General features: G+C 38.8%; 1 protein-coding gene across 1 annotated transcript; it reads right to left on the reverse strand.

Moving 5' to 3' along the window:
• Window positions 1-353: 353 nt before the first annotated feature.
• LOC140953890 (A disintegrin and metalloproteinase with thrombospondin motifs 6-like) lies at window positions 354-14,747 on the reverse strand. Its single transcript, XM_073403268.1, has 25 exons — window positions 14,711-14,747; window positions 13,908-14,200; window positions 13,021-13,180; window positions 12,703-12,884; window positions 12,100-12,183; window positions 11,669-11,802; window positions 11,517-11,551; window positions 10,831-10,936; window positions 10,229-10,354; window positions 9,977-10,112; window positions 9,375-9,467; window positions 8,927-9,075; window positions 8,760-8,826; window positions 8,258-8,342; window positions 7,573-7,700; window positions 7,059-7,182; window positions 6,433-6,522; window positions 5,789-5,949; window positions 4,835-4,964; window positions 4,199-4,325; window positions 3,760-3,967; window positions 2,198-2,393; window positions 1,767-2,069; window positions 999-1,152; window positions 354-482 (listed from the first exon to the last, which is right to left on the reverse strand). The coding sequence occupies exons 1-24, from the start codon at window positions 14,745-14,747 to the stop codon at window positions 1,025-1,027; spliced, it is 3,282 nt and encodes a 1,093-aa protein (XP_073259369.1). The 3' UTR covers window positions 354-482; window positions 999-1,024.
• Window positions 14,748-16,364: the final 1,617 nt, after the last annotated feature.

A 16,364-nucleotide genomic window follows, 5' to 3' on the forward strand; every position in this document is an offset into this window, starting at 1 on the left:
TAAACATATGTCATAGCGGCCAATTATAAACCGTGAGATAATTCTGTTCTACGCATGCTCTGCGACGAAATATTGCATCGGCAGGAATTTTACAATGAAGGAAGGACGACCAATTGTAATTATAAAAGCTATAATTTGTAGGTTGCCATTGTTAATTATTTACCTTGTTATAGGTTTTGTTTTAGAAGTTAAAGTGGGAAACCCTTAGCCTCGGACTAGGCTCCACAGTTCAGGAAACCCTGAAATTGGCGATCAAAGTATACTTCCGCCCCGAACCAACCGCCTTTTGTACAGCAGTATCCGTTAATTGTTTTACTTAAGTGTTAGAAAATGAAAATGAATCTTGTTTTCTCTACGATTAAGAAATACTTTATTGATTATTAAGTGAATTTTACAGATTTGATAAAAATAAATATAAAGCAAGAAATCAATAAAGCTACTGTCTTGTTGATATCATAAATCTCTTTATCGTCCAGTGTGACCTGCAATAAAATAACGACATCAGTTTAAATCATTTTTTTAGCCTTTAAAAGAGACATATGGGATTTGACTCGAAATGATGCATCACGCTGCAAACGTCTCCTGAACTCTTGAACCAATCGGTTTGTCCAACGATATTTTGAATAAGTGCATAACATTCAAGGTGTCAGCTCAGACCGTCAACGTGTTCAGTGAAATTTTTGCTTGTGGAATGCGGAGTCCGGGAAGTTTTTGCTTATGGAATCTGCAATCTAAGCTTTGGAATTCTGAATTCAGCTTAAGTAATCCGGAATCCCGCTAATGATTGGAATCTGGAAGCCAAGTATCACTGACAAGTGATCCTGAATTCAGTACCTGGAATCCGATCCACGGCATTGAATCTGGCCAAAAAACAAGACTGTCTTGGTTTTCCTTACAAGGGGCGATGTTTGCCAATTGACCCAGTGTAAGAATATCAAACTAGTGTATTAATTCAAAACATCTTACGTATTTTAATTCAGAATGATATCCTTTATTACCTTAGACGTTTTGCGTAAAACTAGTTTCAAGACTTGCATACGTCAGTGCACAGTTTCATTTTTGGGTCAGGTTTTGGCACGGGGCATTTGTCCTCTTGTACTGGTTGATTGGATACGGTGAAGATGCAGTGCACCAACGGCATGGATGCTAAGTCTGTAAATTGTAAATAATGGGTTTAATCAGCTAACACGAAATGACAAACAACTACCTTCAAAGAAGAAAGAAAAACAGCAGATGTATGTTGCTAATCATTTTCGCGGTGTTATTTAAATTTCGTCAAATGTTATACGTATTAAGTTCAAGATAGAAAATATGTGTGCAACGTGAGGAATTCGACCTTAGGCACGATACAGTGAGAAAAAGACTCGATAGGCGGGTATTGGGTGCATGGTGGAGGCCAGTAGTGCTGGTCAGGGATTCCTCTTGAACAATTTTAGGATCAACGTGTTTTGATAGAAAAATATTAAAATTAACTTTCCTTCTTCAGGCTCTGTGTAAACGTTCAGTTGTGACGTTCGTAGGATATGCACTTTTAAGGGCTGGAAGGACCCCTTTGGGAAAGACACCTGTCGGTTTAACTGCAGACCTCTTTACCGACCCTTCATTTGACCAGCAGCCTTGAGAAGCTGTTTCACATTTTAACCTTGTTTTCCTCCTTGGTATTGCACCTTAAGAACCCTGCAACAATTCGCCAGCTTTCGAGGCCTCCTCTCAAATTTTTCACTCAAAGTAGTATTGGATATCAGAGGTAACTTATTTTCTCTTACTTGTAAATGCATAGACATAGTTGTTCCTCTCCTTTCCGACTCCTTCCCAGCACCCTATTTTATTGAGGCCGTCTTTGTCGTACGTCTTGTAGCTTGACGCTCCGGACCAGCATTCTCCGTAAAACTGAACTCCAAACACGATGTAGTTCTTGGCCCAAGCGTCCTTAGCGCATTTCATCACTGTTTCTCTCATATGGTACCAGTTGATGTTGTTTCGATGATTTCCGATCATCTCTGGAAGAGGCCTTATTCCGTTGTGCTTGTCTTTGAAGCAACCGATGGGAGCATAACTGAAACTCTTCCCTGAAAAGCAAATGATACACCTGTGATTTTCAGCGTACATTCGGCCTGGAACAAAGCCGTCTTATCACCTCTGAAAGCCAAACTGCACATAATACGATATAGCACAAACATAATGTTAATGAAATTACCTCCACAACTGAGGCACGGATACTCGACTCTCCATTTAAAACAAGGGATTGAGTTACACTTCATGCTTGTGGGTGGTTTCTCGCTTGTTCTAACATTGCATTGGTCATCTGGTACGTTACTCCATGTTCCGTTGGCAAACGTTTTTCGACACTCCACTTGACGAGTTTTATTACCACCACCACAGGGTACTGAACACTACAGAGGTTAGAAATAATCGTATAGGTTGAGAAAAGGCTAAAAGCGAAGCTCTCTTTAGTAAATTCATAATTTACTTTAAACAATAGGTCATCTGATTCTGGTCCGCGGATACACTGACTTGACAGCTTTCAATTGACCACAATTAACATGGTGAGCAATGGTTGCAGGCTTCCACAGAAGCTAAAAACTGTGAGATTTCACATTGGTTGTCCTGTGGTGCGGGTGGACGGACGAACGAACTTACGTCACGTGACTCTCAAAATTTCTCTGATGGATGGATAACCAAATTGTCTTAGCAATGAGGCTCCGCTATAGGTGTACTTAACCTTTACCTGGGGTTGTTTAATTTCGATACTGATTTTGGATACTTTTAAAATCATCGCATTATCTAAAAATCTAATCTGCAGTCTTGATCAACTGAAATGCACGTATTAGTAGAGAACGGCTAGTCTTAGAAAACAGCAGTAGCCCATAACCTGGAGCAAGCAACTTCCATGTGCTTGTGTCACGGCGTTTTCATTGACCAGTTTATTGTAGAACGGTTTTGGAGGGAATTTAGAATATCTTTTAAGTCCCACAAACCAGTCAGCAAAACCTACAGACCTAAAAATGATAATTTTTGCCGTTTAATGACGTCACGTTTTCCTTTTTGATATCTTACACTTCGAATGCGTTCATAGACGTGGCGGAGATTCCATTTTCGCGGGAAAATTGCCGTAAAATGTGTCTAAAAATAAACCGGTCCGTAAAAACGCCGTGACATAGGCCTAGTGTGGGAGTTGCTCGCTCCTGCTTATGGCCTCCTGAAAACAGTCAACATTTCGCGATCCCACCGCTGATTTTCCAGCGAAATGACGTCTGAAGAACGAACGCTGAAGTTTCATGCTGATGACGCGTCACTACCCTGATCTTCTGATTGGGTGAAGCAAATTTTCAACCAATTCACAGAGAAAACAGTGGTGGCGTCGCGACATGTCGTCTGTTTACACAAGACAAACGTGCTTATTGGGAGGGTGAGTTATTTCTGTGTCCCCTCGAGCCTCTATATCAAAAAGTGCTCACCCTTTGATTGATATGGAAATGATTTTTCATTCCCATGCAAATAAAACTCTTTTTCACAATAAAAGTTGTGCACTTGGCCTCATTTTGAAAGTGAGGGTTTTTGGAACTCGGAAGCGGCCTAATTCTTTCTGCCTCAAGCTAAATACCTATAATGATCTTCTTCTGGAGAAAAATCTTGATTATAGCTAAAGTAATCAAACTACAATTAACACAACACTTTTACGACTAGAAATGTTTTGAGGCCAAAAAGCAATTGCGAAAGTTGTGCTTAGCCTCTCTCCCTTTCCGGCCCTTTACAAACCTGAGTCCACTCTCCGACTGTCCATTCTGGCAAGCAATCTTTGTTTCCACACCCCTGTGTCCCGGCAGGCCTTGGTAGGTGTGCGCATTCTGACTCAGGCAAAACCCGTGTGACGTCCTTAGAGACGACTTGTACGCATGTCAAGTTTCTATGCTGCTGGCCACCTCCACACAGCTTTGAACATGGGCTCCAGACACCAAGCTGAAATCTGAGAATACGCATGAATCTAAATATTGGATTTTATCAAAATTAACTGTTTTAATGAGAGAAAGGTGTAGAAAAACGAATCTCTTAATTGTACATTCAATTGAAATATGAAAAAATGTGGTGAAAATCCGATAAAATGTCAATACCATTCATTAGTAAATTTTATGGTAGTTACTTCTGAGTAAGCGCCATTATATTATTGAGTAAACTGGCATGCAAAGCAAGAGCTTACTCTTTGGGACATGGCGCCATATTACACGGTAAAGATTCCTTTGGCTTCGCGCTTTTGTCGCAGTAAATTGGAGTTACTTGGGTATCGTCATCTTGACGATGACAGGAGACCTTGATTAGTTGATTTCCTGACAAATTGAAAAATACAATAATAATTTAAAAATACTATCAAAGAATACTAAAACAGTAAATGTTTCTATATGACGTGGAAGTAAACTGTACGCCATCTTAATTTTCTGTCAAGTACAAAATAGGTTAACGGCATTCAAGAATAACCAACAGGTACGAAGGTTGTTGGAGGTCGGTAAATGAAAACTTTACTTGCATTAAACCGAAAAAAGTAACGTAAATTCCACCACATTAATGTCAAAAAAAACTAAGGGGTCATACGTGAATGTTAAAGCACGGAAAATGGAAAAACAAAGTGAACAGTTGTGATCGGTCTTATTCGAAGCGTTCCATGGTCTAATTATTAGTCTCGCAGTTCATTATCGGGCCGGGGGTTCGATTAACTATATTTGATTCATTAAACTAGCGATCTTATGTTCTTTCTCCTTGTCTTACAAAATTTAAAGCTCAGAAAAACAGTATAAAGTAAATTGGCGAAATTTCTTCCAAATGCTGATTCATTTCTCACCTCCTGCACACGTTGCACTACAGCTGCCTTCATTCCTCTGCTTCCAAACAAAGGTTGTTCTTGGTCCATTTCCCGGAATATAGTAACTATATTCAATGCCTGGGTTGCGGTGGTGTCCAGAATAGACAAACTAAAAGAAACAAAAACCTCTTTACCGAGAGGGCAGTAGAGTACTGCGGTAGGCCCACAACCTAAACTATCAAAACAGTCCACCGCTGTCAACGTTCCCTATATTCTAGTAACAAGTTTCTCATTTCATTTATTTTTGTCACTATATTAGACGGCTACGCTAGTCTGTGAAATAGTCAACGCAAATATAATCCTGAAAAAAAATGAGAGACCTGATCGAGAAAGAGACTCAAATTATCCACACTATACTACTTTGACTGCCTACATTGACTCGGTTGATAGTCAAATGTGGGCTTGTATCCATGGCTATTCAATTCACCATGAGCTGCCATAGCAATTCCTTTAACTAGAATTAAACATGCTTTTAATGATTTCAACGAAGCCATACTTAAACCGCCGTTTAGAAGTGGGTAATTGAACAATGCCTTTTTCAGTGTGCACAGTAAACAATGTCATGGCGCGATGCCGCGGTAGGTGAAATTTAGCATCGCTTCGCGCAATTTCGATTCGTTTAATATCTTTTTTTTGTTGAGAGTTGTGCTCCGATGACTACTGGTGATCGGCCATTTTATCTTTCAAGAAATTCACTGTCTAGTGCAGATGAACACAGGTTATATACGAGGTGAATAGGAATGTATGCAGGGGGGAGAAACGTTGTTGTGCAAGGACACTTGTTTTAACACTTTCATCTCCACCCGTATATTCTCCCCTGAAATTCCTAAACTTCATAGCGTTTATTATTAAAGTTCGAGGTTTTTTCCTTCGTCCTTTCTTTCTTTTTACAAGCTTTCTATGGTGGAGATCTGGTTCATTATTTTAAATCACCTTTGCTTGAAGGGCCTCATTCGTTGGTCCTCTGGCAGATATTATTTCAGCATCAATAATTGTTTTCATGTAGTGATAAATAGATGTTCCAGCAGCTTTGAATGTTTCTGTCCAGCTCGGTACTGGGACATAATATTTACCAGTTGAGTTTGACACAAGACCTATAATGCGTGAGATAAAAGACCATATTCGTATGCTTCGTAATAGTCGGAGCATGTAGTCGAGATTTATCCTTTTGCTCCAGGAATCAAAATCTTATTTACAACCACGTGACATAGCCACCATGTTGGTGGCCAATACAATAGAAATTATTCGAAAGAATTTACATCAAAAGGGATTCAACTGAGATCTCTTCAGCAGTCCTTCTACGTGGTACTAATTATCAAGCATTCAGTTCTAAATTTTGAATCTGTGGATGAAATCTTATGGTTTGATCAGTTAAATGAAGCCTCATAAGGAAGTTGTAGTATTCGTTGTTATATAGAGTCAAACCTTATTTTTTATTCCCTTTCAGTTTTTACTTCGCCTTCCTGCGCATGTGATGAGCGTCGAGGCATATTGTGAGCAAGCTAATAAAAAACCTTTAGCTAACAGGACAAGTCCCTAATTAATTATTTATTTATCTATATATTTATTGTTCATACTTAGAAAGTTGTATGACTTGCTGATCTCTTTAATGAAGATTCTTGTGGCACCCTTGGGTATGACGAACATGGTGTCTCCCTTATAGCGACCTTAACAATGAGAAATCGAGTAAATGTGATTATTAAAAACTGAATCATTGGATAATGCAATTCTAGAGCTCTGATTGGCTTAGTGATCATGGTATATGAGCTATTACACCATTGTCTCCAAATATGGCAACTGTACGCGTCTGCTCAAAATTGAAAAACAAGCTGAAAATTGCTTGTTTTTATAAATAATGTCGGGAAGAATTTTCGATATTTTGTGGGCGCTTTTAATAAAACAATTATTTCACTCGCGCTTGTTGGATATGAGATGATTTTAGCCAACTTATATCCAACGCGAATTGGTGGAATAATTGTTAGTTATTATCATTATCATTATCTTTGATGTTGTTGTTGTTGTTTTCTTGTTGTTGTTGTTGTTGTTGTTTCCAGACAACAATGAGCTTCTTAAGCTTATCACTTCTCAGCGAGTTTAATATTTACAAAACCAATTCGTCAGTTTAAATCCGACTCTAGATTGTTGTTGCCGTTGTTGCCGTGCCTGTTACCTGTTTTAACTTTTGATGCCATTTTGATCTTACCATATACTCGATAGTTCTTGTTGTAGAGTCCTTTTATCAGAACACAGGAACTTCCATCTCCTCCACAAATTAAGCATCGATCTAACAGCTTCCCGGATAGCAGCTTTTTATCGCATCCAACCATCTGAATGTCAAATTTTGATTGAAAAGATGATTTAACTTATTTACGAGCTTGGTATTACTTATTTATAAGAAAAAAAGAAAATCAATTCATGATTATTTAATAAGATGCAGAGTGTTTTAAGATGTAGAACACGGTGGAGTTTTTACCCCCTGATTCTCTTGGAAAAACAGGGATGGATGCCAGCAGAACTTTTTGACCGTCCAGTGTACTCGAAGTTCGTGTTTGTATAGGTCCAAACACTCACCTCGTGTTTTAAAGTGGTTACAACATTCGTTAACTAAACTTTTATATAAACCGCGGCGATACATTCACTTGACCACTCCTTTCTAGCTTAATTGCAAATTTAAAGAAAGTGCCCAGAATGACTTGATCAAACAATGTTGTACTTACCTGACATTTCCCATCAATACAGACGTCATAGTCGTGAGGGTCTTGTGTACATCTTGTACCATCCTTTACATTGCCAAAGAAACTCCCCTTGTTTCCAGAGACACAGGCTAATGTGCATTTGCGAGCTCCTAATAAAATTGATTTAAAAAGGGATTTTTAGGAAAACATAACCGTAAATAAAGAAATGGAAAAATAAAATAAATATTAAATAAAGATGAATATCGGAATAATGCGCATCTTGAATCTAACGTTATTTCGTATTGCGCTATTTGGATGGTAAAGAATGCTTTTGCCAGTTTAGATGTAATTAATCAGAAGCGAAACCCTAACAATATCACGCAGATTCTGCATTTCTTGGCATCTTCATTCACGTATGGGTATGTGGGGAGGGGGCTGGGGGGTGGGTGTTGGGCAAGGTGGCGCATTGATGAGAGAACTCGCCCGTGCTACCATCTTGGTCTGTGTTCAAATCCCGTAAAAAAAATAAAGAGCAGACAAAATCAATTCATCAAGGATGTGGAAGTTGTTTGATCGTTTGATTGATTGATTTGTTTCTCTGAAAATCCTCTAAGCATTGGCCGGCTTAAGCTCCCTAAACAAAACTTCATACGATGTAACGTCAAATTCATGCATAACGCCTTGATAATGTGTACATCAGTGATATTAAATACTATATTTTCAATACCTGAAAGGTAGTGGGCGTGGTATTTCTTAGTGTCACTGTTATGTTGCTCACACTGCTCCTGTCGAAAACGGTCAACAGCACATTCCTGGAAATATAGAAATGATTACAAAAATTGAATGTTCCAGATATTTTTCATGATGTCCGGATAACAGCTTCTGTGACCTTTAGCCTTGTAACATCGTCAAGTATAACTTTCGGTGCTGGTACAAAATTGCGCAGTAGACTGGGACAGATTCATGACATCATTTAATCACTGTTTAATGATATGAAAAACCGCGAAACAAGTGGTATGAAATGACTTTACAAACCTTTCATGACCCTACACTTGATGGTTCATGGTTATGAAGTGGTCTACCGGCAATCAATTCAATTAAGCTTTACAAGTGTAAATTACAAGAATGGCTGTTGTTTTCAGAATCGTGTGGACAATAGCTACACTTCACCAGATTTATAGATAAACCTTGTTAATGTTTCCACCGAACAACATTTAACTTTTTCAAACCTCCGTTTTACAAATTTCAAAATGTCCTTTGCTTGATCCTATGCAATCTTTGCCAAAGTAATGAGGCCTAAAAGAAATCACTCATGTTAAAATTAAGTTTGTTGACACTTAAAACAATTTCTAGACTTAAATACGATACACAAAATACCAAAACACACAGGGCTTGCCTTGGATTGTCGCATTGTCGACTTCTGTATTTTACCCCTCCACCACACGTCCTTGTGCATGCGCCGTATGAACCCCAGGGTCCCCAGTTACCATCAACTGGCGGAGGTAGACTAGTTCCAACCTGTGTGCATGTTCCTGCCATGCACCACTTTAAAAAAAGAAAATAATAACAAAAAATGTTTTAGGGAACTCGTTTCCAGTTCATGTCATTCTCAGCCAGTCCTCCTAAACCGGTGGGGTCTGTCCTCGCGCGTAACGCCCCCAGAGGCAAAGAGGAACAGGAGGTGAGAGTGAATTCCTATAAGAGAGCCTGTCTCAAATTTATTTTATTAAGGTTTGGCTTGTTTTAGAACTAGGTCCGCTTTGAAACTAAGAAAACCAAGAAACCGAGCGTACTGTGGAGTGTCTTTCAAGTTTCTGTCATATTTGAGAATACATCACACTTACCTTTCTATACCCGCATGCAGTTCCCTCTGCAACTGGAGCTCCTCTGCTGTAACAGCTGCTTCCAGCTGAGCAATACAAAGCACCGCAGCTTTCCTAGAGTGACAGAAAAGACTCCTGTAGAAGAGAGATTATGCTTGCAGACGTTTCTAACATGGTAAACAAAAATACGCACTCCTACACGTGTTATTTATTGGAATAACTCCATTAGACTTTTTGGCATTTAGCTATAGCAAAATTAACACCATGCGTCAACACTGGTGCACCCACACGACATGGACAGGAAAACAGCGTGGGCTGTGAAAGCTCGCGACCATTTTGGTAGGACATTAACGAATACACCAGAAGATGAGATTTGAGTCGCTCACCAAATTTTTCCGGAGCTTTTTTTGGACTTCAACATTCATTTATGAACCTTAAATTTTGCGTTTAAACTGGCGCTTACGAGTTAGGTGACCCATCTTTTTTGTCAGTGGATTACACAAAGCATGTAAGGGTTATCGGAGGTTAAGAGCTGACAAACGCTTTAACTATACCCTTGTGTAGACTTCACTTCCCATGCTACGTCGTTTCGTCTTCATTCGATAGCGCGTTGTCATACTTACTGTAAGTGATGGACAAGCTTTATATTCTTCCCCGTAGGCCAGCTGACACTGCTTGTCGATGTTATCGACGTATCCTGGTGGAAGAGAGGGGCTGGGAAGGCTCCTCGGAGGCTTGTTGTGAAAACACGCGAGTGACCTGGCAAGAAACGACCAAAATTTTATATGCTAGTTTTGTGGTAAATCTGCAATCTATTGTCAACCAGATATTGAACAGTTTCTACTGGCAGTGATAGAAAGTTGTTTGGAACCTACGTAAAGATCTTCTGAAGTTTTGCTCTGCTGCAACGAGACCATTGGAAGGCGTTGGGCCCAGAAGCCTGGACGCTGTTCATGATGTCCCCTTTCGCACATTCACCTTTATCATGTGGCAGACCGATGCTAAGAAAACAAACACAAAAACCGTGCATGAGGTTATCATAGCCTTATATATGACGAATTAATCTTGTAGAACGATTAGCTTCCCACAATGCCACGCGATCCTATTTCGGTGATGCTGTGAAAGATCGCGATAGCAAATCACGTCTTAGATGTTTTATTAAAAATGAGACCTGATAATCTTTCTAATCGGCCCCATTTTTGTTCATCTATTTTTGAGTCCGCACGAGTTTAGTTCCGAAAACAGACGAATCCGACAGAAACCTGGTAAACGCACACTAACTCAACCATAAGTTCACAGCTATCGGCACACTATTTACTCGTTCACGAAAACTCCGTTGAAAACGTATTCAGGTGGTAAGCCATAAACGAAAGTGTCCTCAATGAAGGGTTTATAAGTTTAGTGAAAAGGTTGCTGATTCCACCATCACTACTAAAAGACCAAAAAATGAAAGTAAATTTTCAAATGAGCGGCTTACTTGTGTCCCATTTCATGTGCCACTGTGAACGCTGCAGTTAAACCACGTGCCTCATTCACGCTAACTCCATACTTAGAACTGCACGGTGTGTTAAAGTAGGCGAGACCTAGCGGGGAAAATAGAGGTTGAATACAGTAAAAACCCCAGCTTTAGAACCTAGTGGTTTAAAAACCTGCCGGCACAAATTTGCCACTTTAATTCCCTAAAATATAAGAACCCGTTTAGTCTCCCACGCACCCGTTTTTGTCACGTCACGCAACGCTCCTCTCCAACAAGGGAGGAGCATTGCGTGACGTGACGGCACAAAGAGCGGCTGTGCAGCAGACTAGAATCTAGTGTATAGCCACGCAAGATCCCGCTTATATCCGAGTTACAGTTAAATTATGATAAATATTTTAACCAAAGAGACTGACTCAGAGATGTGCAAATCTATATGCTAATAATTACCAGAAAATGATGTAACAAGCTGTAATTTTACGCATAAAAAAGTGTTACTTTAATTCATACAAAACGTAACAGATTTACAAAAAGTACAGACTGTAATTTCCTTCATAGAAATTAACAACCTAACTTCGTTTCGGTCCATAAATACGCAAAAACCAACATGGCCAATTTCCCGCCATTTTGACCGCAGGCTGGGTCAATAGCGCATGCTCACTGATTATCTAGTCGTTCTAGGCTCTTACCATCAATGTAGCAGTCACGTAGGCCACAGATTCTCCTACAAAATTCAATAACGTCAAAAGCATCAAACATTTTAAGGGCTTAATAATATTAAGTAGTCATGCAAACAATTTTGAACTGACAAGTGACGGTCAAATAAGGAACGATATCTTACCTTGTTAGCAAAGCGGCTTGATCAAAATGTCCCTCTGTTCCGTCTGGTGTATTCTTCTTTTGGCTCCATCGTCTAAATATTCCAATATACTTTCCCGCTGACGTAACCTGGTTCGCTGTAAGATCCATGTCCGGCTGAGGACGAAACAACCATGCATGAATTAACACGAAAAGGGGCCATGTCACCGATGTCTAATTCATTTTGTTAATAATGCCAAAAACGCGGAAACCTGGATTAAAAGTTAACCCCAGGTTTAGGATCATCAGCCTTTGAAGACAACTGATCCCAGCAAACTCGACTGTACGATTTTCTTTTTCTTTGCCTGTTGTTCTATCCAACGAGTCTGAAAAGTTGACATTCCTTCATTTGACTTTAATAATGACATTTTTTCTTCTTTTTGCATGGAAAGTATTTCGTGTCACTTAACTTACATCAAATCCTTCCAAGAGGAAAACTTTGACCAGTACCCACGATACATTCATTCCCAGTGATTTATCCTTGTAGAGCCTGCTCACCTAAAGATAATTACGAGAAAGTAAGAATGTCAGATGAGCAGTTTTTTTCAAAACGAAGTCCGAAGTTAATACCGCTCAGTGAAACACCTAATCTGAGTTTTTGAAGGGAGCGTGTTTTAAGTTAATAAATGGGCTCCCTCGTCTTCAAACTCTCTTGCTGGAAAAGCCAGCATTATCATTGCTAGCAGGCTGTCTAAATTCTTGGAGGACAAACTCGCTTAAACTCTCGGTTTCCATAACTTCGATCATTATTAGTGTCAGTGACGAAGATATCGTTGAACACCAAATACCTGCTAGTAGTTTAGACGGTGTTAAACAAAACCGCGTTCTAAGCCGTTCCAACTTAATTGATCAAATGCCACAACTTAGGGACTAGATCAATCAGCCGAAACTTTGGTTATTTTAGTGCAACGGTTTTGACATGAACGGAAATCGTTTTGACGGTGACCCAAAATTGAAACCACATATGTATGGTAAAGAACGCTACAACTGAAGGAAATGAATTTCTTTGTTTCTAACCAGATTTGCCGTGTTAAGGAGGTAATCGAGGGTGCCGTTGCCATAGTAATTACAGGTTGTTATGTCCGCTGTCAACATAGCTTCAATGTAAACAGTTCCGTTGTAGATACTGTCTTGACTATAGTCATCGTCTAGTTTTATTTTATCGACGCTCCTTTTGTAACTATGTTCAAATCCTGGGACTGGAGATAGTAAACAAAGAAACAAAACAATACAAAGATTTAAAAAGCATGTAGTAATGAAATACTACAGATAACTACAGGAAACACACTTAATTACATCGATCATTTCGTTTTTCCAAGCAGCCTAAGATTATACCTTTAACCGGAACGGACTTGATTCGTTCTTTCATAAGGCTATTCATACTTCTTCTAGTTATTACATGGTGCCCAGTCTCTTGCAGAGCAGTGCGTTGGTGAAGATGATCTGGCAGTGGTTCAATTTGGTAAAAACGCCCGTCACTCATAAAAGCGCCACTCTGAAAGAGAAAAAGTATTAGGTGGATAGTGCTGTAAAAATAGCTAAAAAAAATAAAAACGTTTTAATTTGCAACGATTAAGGTGGATATAACGCTGAAGTAAGGAAAACAAGAGCCCGCATCGAAAGCTGGCCCCGTCCACCAGTCTGGTCATTAACCTCGCAAAGACCATCAGCAGCGGGAAAACACCTCAGATACGCTTTGCATTCTTTTTGGTTTTTACAAGAAAATGGAAAGTTGTAAACTTCCATATACCGTAAAATTCCGAAAATAAGCCCCTCCATGTATAAGCCCTTCCAAATATAAGCCCGCCAAACCGGTAACGCAAAAAACCTTCGTTAAATCGGCCCTCCAAATATAAGCCTCCGGGGGCTTGTACTTAGAAAATTGCCCTCAAATACAAAGTAAAACAAAGCAAAAACAGTAAATTTACTTTTAACTATAAGGCCCTCAAAAAGGGCCTTTGAAAAATATAACCCCAGGGGCTTATTTTCGGAATATAACGGTATTTTTGGTGAAATTCTTAGAAAATCACACGCAAGTCCGAGAAAGGAACAAAACCAAAACCATCAAGTCCATAGTGGTATAGACAAAAGCTCTCGACAGATGATTGACGCGGCGATAAATCACTGAATGATTTCAAAAATGCTTTAATGATATGATAGTTTCAGAGTGAGCGTTGAATTTGTTGCAATTGTTGTCATAGTAACACTACTTATTTCCTTACCAAGTGTCCTTTTTCTTCGTCGATTTCCCGCACGGCTACATGGGCATTTGGATCAGAAGCTATATGACCGACATAAAATCTTCCCTTGGGAAAATGAATTTCCTTTTCGAGCGTTCCTCCAACTGTCCCCCTCTCAACAGACAGTCCTTGGTCAGTATCAACGACATCGTTATTTGGTTCTACCAGTAGTTCTATATCTTTCCCAAAAGCTGACAAGCTAAATCTCTTCTGGCTGGGCTGGTCGCTCCTTTTGTTCCTTTGACGACTGACTTTAATCACGTTGTATTCTGGAACTAAAAGATCGCAAAAATAGAATGATGTTTTATATATTTGTAGTTGATGAAATCCATAAACTTAAACAATGTGGTTTAGCTTTTAGGAGGACTTTGATTGAGTCATTCCCTTGTTGGTCATTCTGCCTCACCTCGTCTCTTACTCTCACTCCTTCCATCTCTCGACGCAAAAGTGTGTATCGCATATTATAAACATAAAACATGATTTAAAGTTTATAACATTTTTGTTTTTGAAGCAAATTTTGTCACGGAATCAGCAGTGATGTGGCCGCGACAACACAGAGATCTCACGAAAACGACAAAAGTAACCGTTGTATCACGTGACCATTAATCTTCCTTTACGTACTTTCATGTCAGAAGAATTCTTCTCGCTCAGTTTCATCTGCGCACCCTTCCTAGTCTGAGAAATAGCCAATTTCATTACAGCGTGTGCCGTTAACCGAGACAGTGAAAGATGCTAAATCGTTCTTATGTTTCAGACCCCGCTTTCTTTTGTTTTCAGGCTCTCACCTTCCTCCTGGGAATCCGCCTGTAAATATGTCCTCATTTCACTGTTTGAAAGCGTCGCATGCAATTCTTGCTTCAAAGAAATTGTCGGCTAAAATAATTCAAGAGGGGAAGAAATGGAATAGATAAGTGGAATAACGTGTCCCTTTTTCCCCTTAAACATCTGTTTAGTACTGTACTCGAGTTTTGTCTCATCTATATTGATTCAGAACAGAATTTTCACATTGAACGTATACTCCTGCTTGATTGGCTACCCAATAGCCATAACACTACACTAAAATCCGAAATATAGAGATATATTTAGGTTTCAAATAGACTATTAGACATTACGTTTGTTAAATCGCATTATTGGGATGTGCCAGTGGGGACAGAACACTTCGAAGGCTAGAGACGCTCTTCATAGCCTTGGGTAATTTTCACTGATTACAATGCACTGCTAAATGAGAATTAATGAGTATCTTACCTGGTAAAAAGAAAATACAAAATAAATCGCTACAAAAATAAGCCACCTCATCCTTCTGTGTTTGGCTTGAACTGATTAGTGTCTTTCTGCCAGTTGAGGAAGAGAACTCAGAAATAGCTAACCCGAGCTCATTATTTAAAGCCCGCCATTATTAAAATTCCTTAAATCGTGTATATCAGAACAAACCGGGGAACAAACCCAGGAAATCCTTCGGAAAATAAATTTCCTTTGAAATTTGATCTGTATATTCCGCGTGGTCCATTTTATCATTTAAAAAGAGAAAAAAGGTGACAGTAAAAATATACTAAAGGGAAGTGAATAATGGCTCGTTAACACCTAGCCTCCTATTTCACTTAACTGTATTTAATTAACGAATGAAACTCAATACTGCAATCAAAGCCAGTAACTTTCTCTTTTGTTTTTTAAAGTTTCTTAAGAAACCTGTCTTCGTATTTTACAAAAACATTTTAATAGGCTAGTGAAACTGACCCTATTACATTTCCTTTTTTACAGGTAAAATTGAGAAAAACAATTTTAAAAATGAGGATATTTAGGCCAGGCCATAAATTATTTCAATTTTTTAAATTTCATTTATTTATTTTTTCTAAAGAAGAACGCTACTTGAAACATAAATTCAAAACAGGTATAAATACTCTATTTTCGTACATTTTAATGCACTCAAAAATAAACCGCAACGGTGGCACTTTTTACTAATTACTGTGAGAAAGAATATTTTGTGTCATATGTACAGATCTTCTAATACAAGTCCTAGATGTTTTCTGAGCCAAAATTTCTGTCTGTTTGCTAATACTTCTCACATGAAGGCAACGAGAACAAAATACCCGAGAAAAGTGATAAACGAATGAGAGAAATAGATTGAAGATGAAAATGTTAACTCCCCAGGCAACGTGCTTCGTCCAATTGTTAAAAATCATTTTTCTGCGTTCCCAGTCTCTGCAAGTTATTTTCATATATCCTAAACGACAATAAGAAAAAGATATAATTGATTCATTCCTTTCCATAAAACAGTTGTTGAGAAAGGTTTCCTATCAAAGGTTTCTCAAAACTGTTTCGATAAACGTACATTTCTGGTGTCTGCTTTAAATGTTTATGCAAAACCTCATCTTGATATAATAATCGGATACGGCCGTAAATAACAGAGGGAGAAAAAGAAAACATCCTTGAGTAAACATT

The sequence above is a fragment of the Porites lutea genome, chromosome 12, assembly GCF_958299795.1.
Source record: "Porites lutea chromosome 12, jaPorLute2.1, whole genome shotgun sequence".
NCBI classification, from domain to species: domain Eukaryota; kingdom Metazoa; phylum Cnidaria; class Anthozoa; order Scleractinia; family Poritidae; genus Porites; species Porites lutea.